Genomic DNA, 20,839 nt, shown 5'->3' on the forward strand with positions numbered 1-20,839 from the left:
ATTGAATTGAATACACTATACTATAACATACCATATACTATACTTAGTATACTATATTATACTACACTATACTCAGCACACTCCCACGTTCATGTTTCAGGGTCGGCACTATGCAGTCACATACGGGACCCCATCTGATCCAAAATAATTTACTCTGTTTTCACCTGAACGAGCAAAGTTTAATTTTGCAGTTTTGTGCCGTTTTCTGAGCAGACGTCTGTAGAGGTTGACTTCCTGCAGTGTCCTTCACACTGTGTGAGCAGTCAGTGAAACACCAGCTTCACAGATAATCCTTGTGCCAAAACAGAAGCACTTCCCTGTTTGTTTTTCAATGCAAAGCTTCATAAAGACCAAATTGTGTGTGTCGTCATTTTTCGAGGACGGCCGCTGCACCTTCTGTTATTGGTAGTACGGCTCCTCCTGTACCTGCTAACCACCGCTGCAGCTGTTTGGCTTCTGTTCAGCAGCTTGCTGATGATCGTCTACCTTCTCCGTTGTTATGAAGTCTCACAATCTGGTTTCTTACTTCAGGCAGTTCCTCACCATGTGGAGCCATGTTGCACATACTTTTGTCCACTCAGACTACAGGCCCAGGTTCAGGCCACAACTAACAGCTGTGTGTCAGACTAATGAATCAAACCTGAAGGATTATTTAAATGATCTCACAGTAACAGGTTCCTCTCGCTGTACACAATGCTTTTGTTGTCAGGGAGGAGTCTCATCTCCACGTGGGAGCTGGAGAGGCTTCCCAGCAGGCCTGAACCCATCGGACTGTCTGCGACCGCCCACACCAGAACCCAGTCCCCGATAACCTGCAGGAGGAGAGAACCAGGTCAGAGTCAGACGGGGTCACAGCTTCTGCTGATGTTTAGTGTGTGATATGTGTCCACACAGTCATTTAAAGTCTGTGTGAAGCTTCTATTCAGCTTCATCAGTCTGAGTTAGTCATATCAAGTGGATATCTGACACATTTACAGTCTTTTTAGCATCAAATTCCCTCTTTGTGTTTCCTCGGACAGTGTTTCCCTGTTGAGCTGCAGGTGGAAGTATAGTAACAAAAAGAGGAACTTTGGCACTAAAAAGACTGTAACGTTGAAAGATATCTACTTGATTTGACTCATTTGGACGCTGAAGCTTCATATTAGCTTCAGACTGTGGATTTTGTCCTCCATCACTTCCATTGTAAGGTCATTATGAAGGGATCTTCTAATGGTCAGTATGAACAGGAGGAATGATTACAGCAAGAAACACAGCTTTAATGTTCATTTGAACTCCTGAACGTTGGTTTAAGACACACTGGAAAACTTGTAAGATTATATATTCACCCTCAAAGAAGAAAAAGCACATTAGAGCTTATCATATCAAGTGAAACACATATTAGTACAGTTACATTTACATCAAACTAATGACCAAAAGCTGTCCCTCTCATAGATGACATCAAATCTCTTACACGACTCTTTGTAAATCAAGAAATCTACAAAACATAATTGGCAAAACAAATGATTAAATATAAACTTAATTTGTGTGATGAGACACAACAAACAGTTTCTAAATCAACATCGGACAAGTAAAAGAAACGAGGTCAGAGGTCAGCGGAGGGTGCAGACTCACGGTGCTCAGGTCCTTTGTTAGCGTTTTCTTCACACTGTCACATTCCTCGGTGGTCGGTGCTGCGTCGGTGCAGAGCGCCGCCAGCAGCAGCAGCAGCAGCACCACTCGCTTCACAATGCTCATCCTGCTCAGGAAGGAAAAACAAACACACCCTGCTCTAAGCTCCGTCTGGACAGCAGAGCCGAGGAGGGACGCAGGTTAGTTTATAGCGGCCCCGGGCTCCCGCCAGCCCCTCAGCCGCCCCTCGCCGGCCCCTCAGCCGCCCCTCGCCGGCCTCTCGTTGGCCCCTCGCCGGCCACTCGACTGCCCTTTGCCGGCCGCTCAATGGCCCCTCGTCGGTCCAAAGTGTGTGTGTGCTCAGCGGGTTATTGAACTCTGCAGCTCTCAGCAGGAAAAACAAGGTGTTTAAAGAACCATCACCTAAACTGTAACTACATCAAGCATGATTTACAATCACAACTGTGCTTTTCCTACGGTCACATGTCAAATGTCTTCCATGACTTTGCTTCAGGCTGAGTTTGTACATAATTCTACCTTAAAGCATCTATAACATATATTTCCTTCCTCCACAGTCTGATCTATATCAGTGTGTAACGTGTTGGTGATGAACCTACAGAGAATCATCAGAGACTCTGCAGCTCCTCTCGGCTTTACGGAGCTTTATAGTGAGTTTCAGCTCATTGTTTATCTGTCCGGCTGCAATTTTACTGTTCTGCTTCACTCTCAGCGTCTCATAGCGTCGTTTTTCAGAGTAAAAGCTGTAAAAAGCCGCTGTACACTACCTGCTCAGCACCAAACGGCAAACAGACACAGTTAGCTGTAGACTAGCTGGTGAACATAGTGGAGCGTTTAGCAGCTAAAGAGCCAGATATTTCCCTCAAACAAACAGAGCTAAAAGAGAGTGAATATTGGACTCACATTCACCAGGTGGACAGAAACACGACTCCACACGAATGATAATGTTGCTCCGTAACTGCTGGATGTGGAAACAGTTACTAGTGGACAAAACATCAGTTAGTGGAGGTTTAAACTATCAGAAACTATTTTGTATTATGATGGATCAAAAAACAACAAACATCTGTGTAAAATGAACTTTCCAGTTAAAAAAGAGAACTGCTGGATGACTATCTGGGTGTTTTTCAGAATAACTGCTGGTTCCACAGTAATCATCCAAAAGGACAAACCAATGTCCACACACACACACACACACACACACACACACACACACACACACACACACACACACTTTGACATGTACTGATAAACACCAGGATGATGGCTCTGTGCTTTTAAAGTCTTCTGTTTGTCAAGAAATCAAATAACGTAACATTTCAGCTGTATTTCTTGTAGCTGGAATGACACAAATTACTGCAACCTCTTCCACTCCAGCCATGTTTTGGAGCAAAAACTAAACTGACAGATGCAAATTAAAACAGCTGCAGCTTCTGAATCACAGTGTCAGAAACACTCGAGGTGATGCATTAACTCTGCCTCCTAGATTCATAAATTCACTCGTTCCTCTAAACTGTAACAGCCAAAACATTAAGAAACATAACGCTGCTGAATTATTTTTTCTCTCAACATGAGAAGATATTGAGAGAAAATGTTGTTAACGTTGTTAAGTCCAGTAGGACACCAGTGTCCTCCATCCGGTCCTCTCTCCCTTTCTTGTGGTTTTGTTGTAACCAGGAGGATCTGGTGTTTTGTGAGTCTCTGAATGTCTTTGGAAATCTTCATGATAAAACACTGTAGACTGTCTGCTATCGTCTTCAAATGTGAGGCAGGTATTCACTGCTGTTTAGTTTACTTTCCCATACTGCCATTGAACTTTACAAATAAAACCACAGGCAGTTATTAAGACTGAACACAACATTTTTAAATTTTAGGTGGACACTTTTTTTTTTTACTGACTTCAAAGATCCTCTTCTCTGTTTCAGTGTCACCTTGAGTGTTTCTCAAACTTACTCAAGAGAGAGGAAAGACCTTATTAATGCAGATAATGACTGGTTCAGGAGCTACAGACATTTTAATTTGGGTATGTCATTTTAGTATTTGCTCTAAAATAGTGGAGTGGAAAAGTTGTAAAAGTGTTGATACTGAACGTATGAGTGAAATGTTCACAGACAGACAATGTGACTGTTGTTTTTCCACCACAATATCTGCTGTTGCAGTACTAATTCCCCTTGAACACAGCTGTTTGATAAGAAGCCAGAAAACAGGCCAGGAACCTGGCTGGTTTCCTTTTCAGTGCATTAAGAGGCTCTGAAATCATTGAAAAGTTAGGAATGTAATGATGGTACCATCCAGCAGGACCCAGAAACCTTTGAACTTCCTTAAGCTTTCTCGGCACAGGGTAGTCGTGAAGTGCTTCCATCTTTGCTGGATCTGCTTGCACTCCCTCCTTGCTCACTACATGACCCAGGAATTTAAGCTTGGGGCAACAGAAGCGGCATTTCTTCAGCTTGAGTGTAAGACTGGCCTGTTGGAGACAATCAAACACCAGTCGGATGTCGTAAAGGTGAGTCTGGACATCTTTACAATAGAATCGGGGTGGAGCCCCATGATCTTTTTAGGCGCCAATACGATCAGGGATGCCCAGCGTGAATGGGAAGGCACAATGATGCCCTGTTGGAGCATCTCCTGTATTTGCTCCTTAACAATCTTCCTCTTTTGCAAGGGCAATGATAGGGGTGCTGAGTAACCACCACGTCATCTTTTAATTTGATTTTATGTTTCAGCACCGAGGTGCGACCTAAAATGGTGGTGCAGACTCGGGGATTGCTGAGCAAGAGTTGATGCAATCTCTCAGCCTCCCTTCCTATCAAACCACTGTCTGCAACAGCAGTTTGGAGCAGGCTGCGTAAGTCATCCCCTTCCGGTAAACAAGCTATGTCACACAGATCATTGAAGGCAGACACAAGCGGCAACTTAGGTGGCGAGGAAGTGTACAGGAAAACACCCCAAAGTACACCTGAGCCTGGACATTAACCAGAAGACCAATCACTCGCCAGTGTCCACAAGTGCTTTCCCATGACGTTTGCGCACTGTGATAGGCACCACTAATTGTTTCAAGCTAGTGGGCGTGGAAGATGAAGACGACCCCACCACACCCGTAGACTTTTGCCTCTGGCAGGTCTTGGGTACAGGCTGACTAGAAGATAATGGTCAGGCACCATCATATCTTGAAGAGCTCATAATACCGTATTATCCCACTAGAACACTGCGCTCCCAGTATGCAGCTTACTGGTGGTCCCTACAGTCTTTAAAAGTAGAATGGGAGGCAGAGCCTTCAGCTATCAGGCTCCTCTTCTATGGAACCATCTACCGGATTCAGTCTGGGGTGCAGACACCCTCTCTATGTTTAAGAGTAGGCTTAAAACTTTCCTTTTTGATAAAGCTTATAGTTAGGGCCGACCAGGCTCGCCTTGGATCAGCCTTTAGTTATGCTGCTATAGGCCTAGACTGCTGGGGGACTTCCCATGATGCACTGAGCTCCTCTCTCCTCCTCCTCCTCTCCATCTGTATGCATTCATGTAACATCAATGCATGTCACTAACTTTGCTTCTTCCCCGGAGTTTTTTGTGCTTTCTCATCTCACAGGAAAACCTGACCCCCGGGCCAAACCTTCGCAGTCCTTCACAGTCCTGATGGCTTCCTTCCCTGGCTGTTGCTGCTTGTGCTTGTTGTTGTTGTTGTTGTTGTTGTTGTTGTGATTGTTTTTCTTCTGTCCCCCCTCCCCCTTTCCCTCTCTCTTTCTCTCTCTCAACCCAACCGGTCAAAGCAGATGGCCGCCCACCAAGAGCCGGGTTCTGCTTGAGGTTTCTACCCGTTAAAGGGGAGTTTTTCCTTACCGCTGTCGCCAAGTGCTGCTCATGGGGGAATTGTTGGGTCTCTGTAAATTAAAGAGTACGGTCTTGACCTGCTCTATGTGAAAAGTGCCTTGAGATGACTTCTGTTGTGACATGGCGCTATATAAATAAAGATTGATTGATTGATTGATTGATTGATTGATTGATTGATAGAAACGGTAGCCATGGAACCTTTTTTCCTGGACTGTCTGTTTTGGCTCTGATTTTTGTTGTCGATATTTCGAGCTACCCGGGGAGGCATGAAACTAAGGCAGGAACCTGGTGCATGGTCATTATGGCAATGCCAGCAAAACACAGTTTCCGTTCCTTTTACAGCCTTTTTTTCTGTTGGACCAGTCGTTTTGTAGGGTTCATTAAGAGTCCTCCTGTACCTTTTCCTGTTCTCATAATTCCCTCTATTTGACTCCCAATACGGATCATCTTGTCTATGGAGGTAATCCAACCACGGAGCTGACATGCTAGGAACGGATTCATAGCCTTCAATATCCTTTTCAAAATCTCGTCTTCTGAGGCTGAAAAGTACCACCGTTTGATAAGGGCTTGAAATGAGAAGGCAAAGTATATCTGACGTTGCAGTAAAGTATCTGACGTTGCAATACAGAAACAGAGCAGAGGGTGTTTGAAATCAGTAAAAACTGAAAATACTGTCCACATAAATGTTGTTTTCAGTGTAAATAACTGCCTGTGTTTGTCTGTAAAGGAGGAGGGTAGTATGGGGCTGTGGGCTCACATTTAAAGAAGATAACACACAGTTTGACACTTCTGCACTGATTTTTTTTCATGAAAAGGTCCAGAAGGATTTCCAAAAAAGGATATTTGGAGATTCCATATTTGTATAAACTCGTCCTGTTTACAGCAAAACCACAAGAAAGAAAGGGGTCATCTAGAGGAGTTAATGACACCTGCGGACTGTCTACCTGTTATAACATTTTATTAGATAAAGAAATCCTTAATAAAGAAACACAGACCACATGTTTGATGTTTCACTTTTTATGTCTTTACTTCCTCAATTTCAATTTGAAACAATTTCTTTTTTTACTTTATGTGAATGTTAGCCGGGTGCCCTCGCCTTCAGTGCAGAACTCTGTGGAAAGAAAGACACAGATAAAGACACCAGTTCTGTCTGACATCACAGATTTCATGAGGTTTACAGGTGAATCACCTTTCTTGGAGTCGTAGTGGAAGTCCGGTTCTTTGGTGAAGCCGAGGCAGCTCGCCTGCTTCTTGGCATGTTCCAGGTCTGAGTCCTTCACGGTCGACTCTCTGGCTGGAAAAACAACAAAAACAAAAGATGAACAAATGTTTCAGATTCAGACACATGATTTTCTCTTCTTCTCTTGTTCCTTCTTACAAAACAGATAAAAGGCGCGGGCGATGATCTCCTCTTTAGCAGGGATGTTGAGTTTCATCGTGTCTAGAATCCTGCTGAAGTCTCTGGATGTGCTGTTGATGCTGAGGACCAGACAGTCAGGGCAGCTCTCCAGCACATGGAACGATGAGGTGACGTTGGCCACTGAGGACAGAAACAACAACAGTTTAATTCCCAGTTTCATCAAGATACTGTATTAGAATGAGCAGGTTCTATCAAACATTTAGTGTAGGTTCATCTGTTCATTAGCCTCAAAATGAGAAACAAACATCAAGCAGGGAAATTGTTTACATCGATGTCCGCTGTATGTGTGATACACCAACAAACTAACAAGCAACTCTGCGAACTAGAGATGGACCCGAATCCAAATACATTATTTGGTTTGGGTTCAAATGATCACTTTGTTAAGATTAGAGAAACATGTGGTGGGTTAAAGTTACTACTTCCTTAAAGTTAGACCACCTTCATCATCATGGTAACAATAATAACCACGGGGTTAAAGGTTAGGGGATGATGGTAGTTAAAGCCCCCATCCTCCCTCCTTCTCTGAATACTGAAATCTGTCCACATATATAAACGTCATCTGAACTGCAGCACTGCTCCACCTCAGTTACTGCGACCGCTAGATGACAGCTGTCACTTATCTGTATGTATTCATGTAACATCAATGCATGTTACTAACTCGGCTTCTTCCTCTGAGTTTTTTGTGCTTTCTCATCTTGCAGGAAACCCTGGGCTGCAGGCCGAGCCTTCACGGTCCTTCACAGTCCTGTTGGTGTCCGTCCCCGGCTATTGCTACTTATTGTTATTGTTATGATTGTTGTTCTTCTGCCCCCCCCCCCCTCTCTCAACCCAACCGGTCAAAGCAGATGGCGCCCACCAAGAGTCTGGTTCTGCTTGAGGTTTCTACCCGTTAAAGGGGAGTTGTTCCTGCTGCTGCTCATGGGGGGAATTGTTGGCTCTCTGTAAATTAAAGAGTTCGGTCTTGACCTGCTCTATGTGAAAAGTGCCCTGAGATGACTTTTGTTCTGATTTGGCGCTATATAAATAAAAATTGATTGATTGATTGATTGACTCAAACGTTACTGTATGTCATTTTTGGGCAACGGACATTATGGCCAGTTGTTCTTGGGAGGACAGTCTCCTAACAGCGGGATAGTCACACTAAATCAGTCATCAATACTCTGTAGGTATGAGTGATTAGCTTGTGTATAAATGAACTCCACAGGAAACGTTTCAGAAGTGAAACATCTAATTTACTTTTTTGTGTTTTATAGCATAAATACATGTTTGCAGCATATTTAGATGTGGTAACAGATGCTTTCTGTACTTGAATTAGCTCCAGTTTGTGCATCTTGTGTATCAGCGTACATTCAGGTCACTGAATGTAACGGCACTGAAGAGATTAGCCAACAATTTTCAAAATTCCTTCAAACCATCTGGATTAAAAAATATTTCAAGTTTTGACTTTGTTACAAAACATGTAGGCATCTAAAGGCAGTTGGATGACATGTGTGATGAATCTGCAGCTTTTATTAGATACGTCAGATACTCGACTTCCCTGCTGGCGTCTCTAACAAACATGTAGAATCTGTAGTTTTGTGTCAGATCAGATAACTCACCTTTTCCAACTGCAGTGTCGCCTTCGATGGTCACGTTGACCTCTGAGCCAATGCAGGTTCCATTCCTGAGAAAAAAAGACAAAGAGGTGAGTTCATATTCTGACAGACTGATTCTGACTCCAGAAAAATGTCTGGAACAAACATCCCAACAAACAACAAGCAGCAAAATGAAGCATCAAGTGTTTAACTTTACACAGACAGAAAGATATAACAGTGTATTATCTGCATAAAAGTGGACCTGGATGTTATAATCAGTGGTGGAAAGTAACTAAGTACATTTACTCAAGTACTTGTACTTTACTTGAGTATTTCCATGTGATGCTACTTTCTACATTTCAGAGGGAAATATTGTACTTTCTACTCCACTACATTTATTTGACAGCTTTAGTTACTTTTCAGATGAAGATTTGACACAATGGATAATATAACAAGCTTTTAAAATACAACACATTGTTAAAGATGAAACCAGTGGTTTCCAACCTTTTTGTCTTTTGACGTCTTACAAAAAGCAGTGTGTAGTCGGGGTCACATTTCACATGTCTATGAGTTGTTAACAGCTCCACCAAATAGTGATTTTTCCCTCTAAACTTCTCACATGCTTTCATTTCAATAAATGTTCAAATGATCCAATATTTCAGCAAAAATCAAAGATTAGAGAAAAAGTCCAAAAAACTGAAAACAGATTTGTGTATCAGAACTTTGTTTTTTCTTCTTTCCTCTCCCATTAATCATCTCACCACCCCTCAGATTTATCTGCTGACCCTTTGGAGGGGCCCGACCCCTAGGTTGGGAACCACTGGACTAAACTAGCTAACTGTATATAAAGTAGTGTAAACTAGCTCCACCTCCAGCAGCTACAACAGTAACATGCTGCTCTAACACTGATGCTTCACTATTAATAATCTAATGATGTCATATATAATAATATATCAGTCAGAGGGACCAAACCACTACTTTTACTGCAATACTTTAACTACATCAAGCTCATAATACTTATGTACTTTTACTGCAATACTTTAACTACATCAAGCTCATAATACTTATGTACTTTTACTGCAATACTTTAACTACATCAAGCTCATAATACTTATGTACTTTTACTGCAATACTTTAACTACATCAAGCTCATAATACTTATGTACTTTTACTGTAATACTTTAACTACATCAAGCTCATAATACTTATGTACTTTTACTGTAATACTTTAACTACATCAAGCTCATAATACTTATGTACTTTTACTGTAATACTTTAACTACATCAAGCTCATAATACTTATGTACTTTTACTGTAATACTTTAACTACATCAAGCTCATAATACTTATGTACTTTTACTGCAATACTTTAACTACATCAAGCTCATAATATTTATGTACTTTTATAGTAGAATTTTCACGCAGGACTTTTACTTGTAATGGAGTATTTTTTAATGCTGTATTGGTGGCAGCATTTACTATATATAGAAAAAAAGGCATGAAAGCAGACAGAAGAAGGCAAAGTCATCAACTTTAGCAGGTTTTAAATGTGTTTTAAGATAATTTGTCCTTAATTAAGATATGAGTCTAAGTTACAGTAGTTACAATGTTTTCAACTCACATTTTGTTCTCCTGAGACATCAGAACTTTGTGAGCATCATCCGGTGACGGGGTGATTTTCATCCAGGAACTCTCAGTCACCTTCAGGATGGAGTTAAATACTTCACTATCAGTGTAGCCCAAGATGAAGTTCAGCCTGCCGTGCAGCTGCACACAAACATGCAATCAGTCAGTGACAACAGACGCAAACAACTGTCATTAATGCAGCTGAATACTGGCATCAGCTGAAACATGCACATATAACACATAGAGAGTCTAGTCTTGTTTACTTATTCTTATGTCATATAGTTTATTGTTTAATCATATTTTTGCAAAAGTTTAACTATTTTATTAAGGGAAACCTCTTGTATGGCAATGGTAGCATACGTGTCTATAGTCTACAGAGTGATTAATAAATAATAAATAAACCTATTTGCTTTTATATTTTATGGAAGAAAATGTCCTGCAGTGACTAAAGGTTGTCAGGCAGCCTGATCAGAAATACTGTGCGGATGGATACACTGTTGTTCGTCAAGAAATAGTTCCAGCACCTACCATAAAAAAACATTTTTACTGATTTTTTTCATTATTGATTAATCTATCGATTATTTTCCTGATTAATTAATTAGTTGTTTGGTCTATAAAATGGTGAAAAATGTGGATCAGTATATCCAAAAGTCCAAGATGACGTCCTCAAATGTCATAAACACAAAGATATTCAGTTTACTGTCATAGAGACTAAAGAAACCAGAAAATATTCACATTTAAGAAGCTGGAATAAGAGAATTTTTGCATTTTTGCAAGAAAAAAACAACTTTTTTTTAAATCAGTTGTCGAAATAATTGAATTTTCTGTCGATTGATGAATTGTTGCAGCTCTATTTTAATGTACATTTCTGTTTTTGTACACGCTGAACAAGTGATTTTAAATAATGAACTAGATGTGTTAGTAGGTGTGTTTTTCCGCCTGCTTCAAGTCTTAATTATGCTAAGCTAGGCTAACCATTTCCTGACTCCAGCTCTGTACTGAACACACAGACATGAGATTGATATCTATGTTCTCATCTCACTCTCAGAAATAAAGATGTTTCTGTCCCTGAATCCCGTTTGTACAAAGCCAGGAATCACAGGAAGGTTTACCACGGAGTGGTCGTCCAGAGACAAAGGCTTGACCAATTGTTGGCACTCTTCAGGTGTTGGAGCTGAGCTGCTCAAATACAACCCTGCAAACAGGAAATGAATGCTGAACCACAGATTCATGATGACGAAAAAGCTTCAGAATAAACCTGGAATAAGAAAACACCGAGCAGGACGCCAAACTAATGAAGACTGAGCCTCGTTCCGCTGCTCGTTTATAAAAGCTGCTGGTGGCAGCGCTGCAAGCTTCTGGGTTTTTCCATTATTTACACAGAGGGGTGTTTTTGTCCCAGTTTCCATATTTCTGGCTGGTGTTGGGCAAGCAATGTTTCACTGCCAGCGGTTCAGAGAGGATATCAGGGTTTGCTGTGTTTGTAGGATTTCATAACGACACAGACGCTGATTTGTGCATCAATCATTTACTGATATGTTGAATCAGCCTTGGTCGCCCACGACACACACAAACAGCGTACATCACACGACTGCTTTGATCCAGAGTACAACCGGACTGAGTCACAGCCTGACCTCATTACTGCTGTAATATCCTGCACTACGCAGTTTACAGAGGTTAGGTACAAATGCTGCATTCATGTCACAACTCACAGTGAATGCAGGAAAGTGAAATCAAATGTATTAAATCAAATCATTGGACAATTATCTCTCAACAACATGTAATATTCAGGAAGGACACTGATTGGACTCACTTCTACTGGCCTTTTAATACTGAGCCATCCAAAAAAACAGCGGTGGAATATACATTTACTCAGTACAGTTTTGAGTTATTTGTACTTTACTTCAGTATTTCCATATTATATTATTATATATATTATTTATTACTTATATATTATATTATTATTTTCTACTTCAACTTCTACTTCTACTTCACTACAGTTCAGAGCAAAATATAGGTCTACTTTTCATTCAACCACATTTATTTGCATCAAATCCTCCACATTAAACTCCAGATCTGTGGTTTGATCATGTGACTCCAGAACGACACATAGCAGCGTTTTCTAATCTGGCGTCTCTATCGGCAGTAATCTGCAGGACGACATCATCTGTCTGTGTTTTATAAAACCGTCACACATCACTGTTAAACAATAATGATGTTTTATGATGTGACAGTGGTCTGGTTCAGGTCTGGTTAGGTTTAAAGATGATGGTTTGGTTTAAAATGATCACTTTTGTTAAGGGAACACCTTGGGAACACCTGGCCAGTGTGTGTCGGTCCCTTCACCCCTCGCCAAGCTCAGGATGCTTCTTTTGTGTTGCTTTCTTTTGTTTTAACACTAACAACATATGCCTCCCATCAGCCACTGCATCCATGCACTCTCATAGACCACTGATCCTGACTTTCATACCCTATCATAATTATCAGGTAATTTACTTTAAGAAATTTCAGTTTGTCACTGCTCAGTTTGATGTGTATCTCCCTGCGAGTCAGTCGTAACACCTTACAAGGAACATTTAACTAAAAGTTTGTCTTGATATTGAAGAAATATCTAGGTGGGCTGGAACAGAAGATAACAGTAGCTACTGTAGAAAGTACAAATCTGCATAGCGAGACTGTCTTCATTAGCATTAGCATTAGTGTGTGCTAATACTAAAAAACAAAAACAAACAAACAAACAAAGAGCCCAACAACACAACTCACCTCTCTTAAAAAAGAATGGGATCACATTTAATGTGTATTTATTCTCTGTTTACATGCAGTTAAATATATCAATGAGCAATTATCTATAACAATGATCAAAATGTTGACAGCAACTATTTCTCCAATCCAACAAAAGACCTGGTTGTGGTGCTTATATGTTCATTTACTGTAGAACTTTACGCACTTTACTTGACTATTTCACTACATTTTAGAGGCAAATATCCTTCACTACATAAACTTGGCACCTAAATTTACTATACTTACTCTATACTTTGCAGATTAATATATACACAGTTTAAAACAATACATAAGCAACAGTACATAAAACCGTTTAAATTGGCTCCAACCATGATCAGCTACAAAATTTAAATGCTGCGTATAAATGTTAATGCATCAGTTAAAAACATGTAATATAAGAATATGAGGGACATTCTGCATATTTATTGAGAATGTACCTTTACTTATGTAAAAGTACATTACTAGTACTAGTTTAGAGAGCTGTTGTTTCTTTGTTGTTTTAGCGTGTTAGCGGTTAGCTCATCAACTACACTAGTTTACCAACTACACCTGTGAGTCTCTATATTAAGCTTTTTTTTTAAATTTCCCAACATTAAGGTCTAAAGAGTTTAATGACAATTTCCACACTGCTAGAAATGAGTTTCTGACATAATTTATGTATTTATTTGTTGGCTTAAAAGAAGTCTAATGTAAGCATATCGAATCTCGAAATACAGGAATCAGCTTATTAAAAAACTACTGTGCATAAGTTTTTGATTGTAGAAACCTCCACTGGGTTACTAAAACCCCCAAATTCACAAAAACAAATACAGAGGACATGACATTCAGTCGTAGCCACAGGCCTGGTCTGGAGCCAGGGCGGCAGTCAGCAGGTTGGTGGTTTCGGTGGGAGCGTCCCTCGTCTCCAGAGCTCTCCGTACGTTCTGCCAGAAGACTCCCGTGTGTTGGCCGGCCTGCGACCAGCTCAGGTAGGTGCGTCTCTTCACCAGCTTCCTCATACGGTAGAACGGAGACAGCTGATAGGCCGGGATCTCCTCCAGAAACAGCAGGATCAACACGTCCTTCTGCTCGTCAAACAGACGGAAGCTGCAACGACAAACAGGACGAACCATGAGGACGATTCGGAGGACTGAATCAGAGATAAAAGCAGGAGGTGCTGCTATATGTGAGGACAGAGAGGTGGCGCCCCCACCTGGCCATCTGGATCTCTCTGGAGCACCACTCGCTCTGCAGGTAGCGCCGGCTGATCACACAGATGGTCTTCCTGCTGCTGTAGATGGCGTCTGTAATGTTCTCTATGATGGGCTTACCTGTGGAGACGCAGTTTAGACACACTGCAGGTAAAACACATGGACTCATTTCGACTAAAGAGTGAAGAACTGAGAGAAGACAGAAGAACTTCTAGTGTGTTTGTTCTGGTCCAGATCAGTGGATGAGTTAGTAAACTTAGTTCAGTTTGTTGACAGCGTTTTTTGGACCGGTTGAATCGGACACTTCGACACATCTGACACATCTGAATGTTCTCACCTGGCTTGTAATGATGCATTTTGGTTTGCTTGGATTTTTCTCTGTGTGAAAAGAAACTGAACCAAGTTTACCAAGACCAGAACAAACACATTACGAGTTTGAAAACGCCCTTAGTCTGAATGGGACTCTGGTTGGTTGATTTGGTTTGGCAGATCTGAACAATCGCACCAAAACAACAGCACAGACCCTTTTACAGGAAGTGGTCTCAGTCCACTCACAAACAGATTCTGGAGTGGTTTGTTTGTGGTGGGAACGTGATCTGACTGACTGGAAGACTGCAAGTTTGAGTTAAACGGCTCCCGTAGCCAGGAGTGACTGGCATGCTGGGAGGTGGAATCAACAGTAACTAGCAGCTAGCAGGAGAATGAATCGAGGACTAGCACAACAAAGTATGTTGCATTTGAGCAGAGGAACTTCTTCAGGACCTTCTTCCTGTGTTTATGTTCTCGCTCCCACCCCGGACACATCTGACCAATGACAAGAGAGCTCAGACTTTTGACCTTGTTTCTACTGGTCACTTGTAATATTGCTGATTTTAGAGCTGAACACATCTGACTAGGGATGCACGATATTGGATTTTTTGACATGAAACTTTCACTGTGGCTGCAGGTATTTAAAAATATACAGAAAATCACTCATGCTTTCATAGTTCCGGAGGAAGGGGGGAAATAAGAAGTGAAAGATGCAGAACTGAAAGAAAGATTTGATCCAGAGCACAGGGAGAGAAGGAGTGAAAGGAGAGTAATGTGGTGTTGACCTGGTTGGAAGTCTCTGTGGTGCAGACAGAGTCTCCAGCCCTGCTCTCCCTCCAGCACTGGAAGCATCTCTCTGTAAACCCAGGCCTCATCATGAACGTTGTAGGAGATGAAGGCGTCGTAGCAGTGACGAGATTCCTTCTTCCTCCTCCTGCTGTCATAGAGGAAGGCCAGGAAGAGGTAGAAGCTGTAGACTAGCTGCCACCTCAGAAAGTGGTAGATGAAGGATGTGAGGAGCGTTAGCACAACCAGACAAGTGCTGGAAATGAAGCAGAAGAAGTTAACGTCCATCCAGCAGGACTGGATGTCAAAGTCCAGCAGCTTGTTTCCTTGAAAACTTGGAGGAAAGGAACAAGCATACTGGTAGGCGTTAAGAACTTGTGTCTGGTTGTTGCTCTTCACCCATTGGATGAAGCCGATGTTAGAGCAGTCACAGGTGAAAGGGTTACCAAGCAGGTCCAGATATGTTAGTGCAGGCAGAGACTGGAAGACCGTTTCATTGATCACCGTCAACTCATTCTCACTCAGTTTCAACCAGCCGAGAGCCGGCAGGTCGACCTGAGCCAGAAAATCCAAAGATCTGAGCTTGTTTTTGGACAGATCGAGAGACTTCAGGTTCGGGATCGGCCGAAACAGTTCAGGTTTTGGATGTGAGACGTTACTGTCGGTTATCTGAAGTTCTGTCAGTCGAGGAGTGAATGTAAATGTGTCTTGGTGTGGTGACCCTGCGAAGAAATTTACAGCTGCAAAGTGCTCTAAAGATTCCAAACCTCTGAGCAGGTCTGGTGAGATAACCGTGGCATATTTATTGTTGTTCTGGATTATAAGCTTCCTTAAAGACGGTACATTTAAGAAAGGTGGCTCATTATGTACTTGATGACTCAAGCTGTTCAAAAAATTGGGGAGGAACAGTGTCACATCCTTTAAGTGTGGCATTCCTCTGAACATGTCTGTCCTGAGAGAGTACGGTGCAAGGATAAGAGTTTGGAGATGATCAAGACCTTCAAAAGTCCCGTTTTCCACCCTGCATTCTGACTGTGACTCTAAATCCAAAGACAGGAGGGAAGACAGATTCCCAAAGTCTCCTTCATCGAGTCCCTTAAAATCATTCATGTGCATATTCAAAATGCGCAAGTTCCTCAAACTGACTTTGAAAGTATCATCCAAACTGTAAATTGGATTTTCGTCAAGGTAGAGTAATCGTAAAAACTTCAACTCTCGAAAAACACATCCTCTGAGTTTTGAGATGCGATTGTTACTGAGGTAGAGCTGCATCAATCTCGTCAAGTTCAGGAAGTCGGAGCAGCCGAGCTCTCCAATATCATTTGAACTCAGAGATAGGACTGCAAGTGAGGAGAGGCCTCTGATGGCGAGCGGCACTCGTGGTAGAAAGTTATGGTGTAACTGCAGTTCCATGAGCCGACTCAAAGGTCTGAGCGAGTTCTCGGAAAGGTCGGTCATGTCGTTACCAACTAAAGCCAGCTCTGTGATTTTGGAGCAAGGCTGAAGCAGTGTGTCGTTTAAAACGTGAATGTCGTTAAAAGTCAAATCGAGACTTGTTAAAGCAGGAATCTGGCAGGCGACGTCTATCAGACCTTTATCGAACCATTCTGTCGTGTAGCTGAGCCAGAGATACTCCACTGACTCGGCGCTCTGAAGCATCGCGCTGTACGTTTCAAAACTTATTTCAGTTCCACTTAAATACAAACTAGTCAAACCCCTCAGAAACGTCTTGTCCGGTACGTTCCACTCAAAGCCAATGCTGCATTTGGACAAATCGAGAGACTGAAGATGAGGAAAGACGTCTTTTGTAATGCTGAACTTTCTTAGTGGATTCAAATTCAACTGCAGTATCTTGAGGTTTGAGATGTTTAAATGCAGGTCGTCAGACTCAAAGGTGGTGAATCTGTTTATCCCAATGTCTAGTTCTTTTAAGCTTGACAGCTGTAAAATAGACACAATATCAGTAATTTGATGTAGCTCATTTATGTTCAGGTCTACTTTCTGTAGGTTTATCAGCGTCTGAAAGGCCAGCGGGGAGATGTATGCAATCTGATTTCGGTTCAAAGACAGACTCACTAATTTGGTCAGTCCCTGAAACATGTTGTCTGTCAGGTTTGTGAGGTCATTATAACTTATATCAAGGTCTGTTAACTCCACTAAGTCTGCAAAAGCGCCGTCATCAATGTGCGACATTGAGTTTAACACCATCTGTAAGTAAACAAGCTTTGATAAACCGCTCAGATCAGTCCGGTTGATCCTCAGGATCTGATTGGAGCTGAGATCGAGAGATACGGCGGTTTTGGGGATGTCATCAGGAACGGCGGCGAGGTCTCGATCTGTGCAGGTAACCGAAACATCAGTGATGTCTGCAGAATATTCGATAGTGCAGTTTTTCAGAGAGAAAGCCAGCGAGGGGTTAAAACGAGGCAGCAGAAAGAGAAGTAAGAAGAGGAAACAGAGACGGCGTCGCATGATGATCTGCAGGATCTGCTGGAGGACGACAGCGGCGTTGACTTCCTGTAACAAAGTTTACTTTATTCTTCCACTCCACTACATTTATTAAACATCTTTAGTTACCAGAGATCTTTATTTCAGGAATATATATTATTAATTATATTATAATTATTTCCTCAGTGTTGGTGTCTTTCTGTAAATACAACAGATATCAAATTAAGTAGCTTTAAAACAAAGCTGATGAATTTTCCAGGTTAATAATTTACTTTTTATTCAGTTTTTAAATATTATGATATACATATAACATACATTATATTTTTTAGTTATAGTTTAAAAGTTATTATATCTAGATCATAGATTAAAAGCATACAAGCAGCTAGCAGCACAGCTAAATGCTAACATCAACATGCTAACATGCTGATGTTTATCATGTTTACCCTCTTAGTTTAGAGTGTTAGCATGCTAACATTTGCTAATTAGCACTAAACACTAATTACAGGTATGTAAAACCAAAGTATTGGACAAATTAAACATTTGACTGAATGATGGCACTAGATGATCAACGTTATTGCAATAAAATCTTCAGCACCAAATCTCATCCATCCAATACTTTTATGGTTCCTGCTGCTGAATAAAATCTGATCAGAAGCCAAAATTCATCTTGATAACAAGAACAAAACTTGTTGCTTCTTGTTTTGACTTTTAACATTTATTTAACATCAGCAGCCCACATGAGAAGAGAATCTGACAATCACACCCATTTATCTCGTGTTTGGTCAGGTCTGTGGACGTAAGAATGTAAGCAGGGTTTGAACTTTGAAATTTACACAACTATTTCTGTCACTTTTCATGGGAACAACTGAGTGCGACACCATGAATGTCTTGAAGAAGAGACTGTGTGATTGAGGGCCTCGTTGTCTCCATCTGTATAATTCATTGGCACGGAGACTACAAAGATGAACAAAAGACACAGAATTGTTGGAGAGTGTTTCAAGAGCTAGTTTGTTTGAGGCATCCATTTGTCTCAGGCCAATTTGCAGAGTTCTTACTTTACAGCTCGGATAGACCTCAGGTAAGACCCATTTTGGTCCAGGACTTAGTTTACAGCTTTGTTCCCCCTTTATAAAGATCGTTGTTAAGCCAGCTACTAACCAGTCAGTAGTGAGTGACATCAGTGGCCACTGTCACCCCTACAATCTGATTGGCCACCCCAGAACTCCCGCCACGTCATTGGCTTCCACCTCGCTGTGGGGCGGGTGTTTGGCCAGCATGTTTGTTCCTACAGAGACACTCTGCCTGTTTGATTGACAGAGGAATGAGGGGCCCCCGAGGGCCGACTCACACTGTCTCAAAATATATAGGAATCCCCCTTAACCGCAGTGCCAATGCAGCAACAACCAGTTCTAGGAAACCCCCCCTAAAGGGCCCCATCTAATGGCGTCTCTCAGTATCATCGAGTAACTATTTCTCATCTCCGCAGGATCACTGGTGAAATTTCTATCAACAAAAAATTATCATTTATCTTATTTCTTTAATATTAAACTACGTTTTTATTGTAACTAAGGAGTTTATTACATTTGTCTATTGCTGATTATTTAATAAGTGTTCTGTACGCCTGAGGCCCCGTCAGACTCTCTGGTCCTCAACTTCCTCTCACAGTCTGGGTTATGATTATTACAGCTGCTGGTGATATGAAGATATTTGTACTTGTTAATCAGATGTTTGTTACTTCCACATTAAATGCTGCTGGTTCTGCATCAGTCAGAGGCCTTCATCTCATCCACAAATCATAACATACATGGTTTATCATAATAATCATAAATACTTTTGCTGTTCTTATTTAATCTGAACAATAATCTGTAGCACACTTGTCTTGCAAGCGTATTTCATTATAGCAGATGTACAGCTTTCATGAAGTCAGCTTCTTCTTCTTCTTCTTATTATTATTATTATTATATTTCAGAGTCGTCTACCTTTTGGTAAAAGGCCTCATCAGCTCTTTGTTGGCTTGTTATAGATCCTTGCACATGTCTATTTACAGGTCAGAGCATCATTTATTACAATAACGGAAGCTGAAGATTGTTGATTTATCGTAATATCACATTCACACTAACTGTGTAAACTGGTGTTATGTTAAACATGGTCAGAGCCTGTTTTCTATTCTTTATCCAGAAACATCCAGACTATTTGTCTTATTATATTAGCATATGCTATAATGTATGGTGTACTATATAAGTCAGATTATTCATTTAGTCATGTTGAGTTAATTTAGAGGAAGACAGAGCCCAGAGTTTGCATAATGTATTTTTGTTTGGTGGTTTGTTTAAAGCATTTGACTAGTTAATAGACTTAACTTTCGTAAATGAGCTCAAGAGTTTTATTTATTTGTCGTTGTTAATATTAATCTACTGGACTATAAAGGTTCTGCAAAATAGTAGACTGACTATCAACAGGTATGTGTCTGCATGTAGCCGATTAATTTATGTTTTAGCCTATTATTAGTAGAATATTAATGCATATAAAACATTCCTCGTGCTTTATGTGCACATTAACAACACGCCACCTCTAGACGTCCCTTTACCACCCAGTTAAAAACTCCTCGAACCGCGTCTGGATGAGAGACAACACGAAAAGAGAAAAAACTGCAAGTTTTCAGATGGACTCTGATGGCAAACAGCTGACATGAACTTACCCGACTCTTCCGCGGTTCGACCAGCCGATGAGACGTTTGACTGCAGACTCTGAATGATGCTCAAGTCACTTCTACACGATCTTATTTAGCAGCGTTTATGAAGGAGTGGCTGGTAATCCAACTTCTGCTGGCACTTTAACACACATACGGACTGAAAAAGAGGAACATGCATGTGTGTGTGTATATATGTATATATATGTGTGTGTGTATGTGTATGTGTGCGTGTATATGTGTGTGTGTGTGTGTGTGTATATATGTGTGTGTGTGTGTGTATATATGTGTGTGTGTGTGTGTGTATATATGTATATATTTGTGTGTGTGTGTATGTGTGTGTGTGTGCGTGTTTATGTGTGTGTGTGCGTGTATATGTGTGTGTGTGTGTGTATGTGTGCGTGTATATGTGTGTGTGTATATGTGTGTGTGTGTGTGGGTGTGTATATGTGCGTGTATATATATGTGTGTGTGTGTGTGTGAAGATGTTATTTGCATGCAGCTGCAGTTAATGTTCAGTAGATGGGAAGTTAGAAGTGCGAGCAGCGACGCAGCGTCTCTGG

At 41.2% G+C, this 20,839-nt stretch overlaps 3 protein-coding genes across 3 annotated transcripts in view; all 3 read right to left on the bottom strand.

Annotated features, from left to right (window-relative positions):
- The window catches only part of LOC122970084 (saxitoxin and tetrodotoxin-binding protein 1-like), a 7,104-nt gene extending 5,271 nt beyond the window's left edge, over window positions 1–1,833 (bottom strand). The window contains exons 1-2 of the mRNA XM_044336197.1: window positions 1,612–1,833; window positions 667–812 (exon numbers count right to left, since the gene is read on the bottom strand). Coding sequence (XP_044192132.1) covers window positions 667–812; window positions 1,612–1,734 — 269 coding nt within the window. The 5' untranslated portion in view covers window positions 1,735–1,833. The remainder of the gene's footprint in view (window positions 1–666; window positions 813–1,611) is intronic.
- Window positions 1,834–6,454: 4,621 nt separating this feature from the next.
- Window positions 6,455–11,550, bottom strand: LOC122970086. Its single transcript, XM_044336199.1, has 6 exons — window positions 11,186–11,550; window positions 10,069–10,214; window positions 8,472–8,536; window positions 6,832–6,993; window positions 6,643–6,747; window positions 6,455–6,564 (listed from the first exon to the last, which is right to left on the bottom strand). The coding sequence occupies exons 1-6, from the start codon at window positions 11,303–11,305 to the stop codon at window positions 6,521–6,523; spliced, it is 642 nt and encodes a 213-aa protein (XP_044192134.1). The 5' UTR covers window positions 11,306–11,550; the 3' UTR covers window positions 6,455–6,520.
- A 495-nt stretch (window positions 11,551–12,045) lies between these two features.
- On the bottom strand, window positions 12,046–20,491 carry LOC122970008 (toll-like receptor 13). The gene is made up of 4 exons (XM_044336083.1): window positions 20,286–20,491; window positions 15,139–17,656; window positions 14,047–14,164; window positions 12,046–13,940 (listed from the first exon to the last, which is right to left on the bottom strand). Exons 2-4 carry the CDS (start codon window positions 17,609–17,611, stop codon window positions 13,679–13,681), a joined length of 2,853 nt encoding a protein of 950 aa, XP_044192018.1. The 5' UTR covers window positions 17,612–17,656; window positions 20,286–20,491; the 3' UTR covers window positions 12,046–13,678.
- Window positions 20,492–20,839: the final 348 nt, after the last annotated feature.

This window comes from Thunnus albacares, chromosome 19 (genome assembly GCF_914725855.1).
Source record: "Thunnus albacares chromosome 19, fThuAlb1.1, whole genome shotgun sequence".
Taxonomy (NCBI): domain Eukaryota; kingdom Metazoa; phylum Chordata; class Actinopteri; order Scombriformes; family Scombridae; genus Thunnus; species Thunnus albacares.

Coding starts and splice junctions, on each gene's coding strand:
- LOC122970008 (XM_044336083.1), bottom strand. CDS start 17,611: ATGCGACGCCGTCTCTGTTTCCTCTTCTTACTTCTCTTTCTGCTGCCT. Junction 14,165..15,138: donor CCACAGAGACTTCCAACCAG/GTCAACACCACA, acceptor GCGTCTCCACAG/GTAAGCCCATCATAGAGAAC. Junction 13,941..14,046: donor AGAGAGATCCAGATGGCCAG/GTGGGGGCGCCA, acceptor TTGTCGTTGCAG/CTTCCGTCTGTTTGACGAGC.
- LOC122970086 (XM_044336199.1), bottom strand. CDS start 11,305: ATGAATCTGTGGTTCAGCATTCATTTCCTGTTTGCAGGGTTGTATTTG. Junction 10,215..11,185: donor CTCTGGACGACCACTCCGTG/GTAAACCTTCCT, acceptor GTTTGTGTGCAG/CTGCACGGCAGGCTGAACTT. Junction 6,994..8,471: donor CGACACTGCAGTTGGAAAAG/GTGAGTTATCTG, acceptor TTCTGTCCTCAG/TGGCCAACGTCACCTCATCG.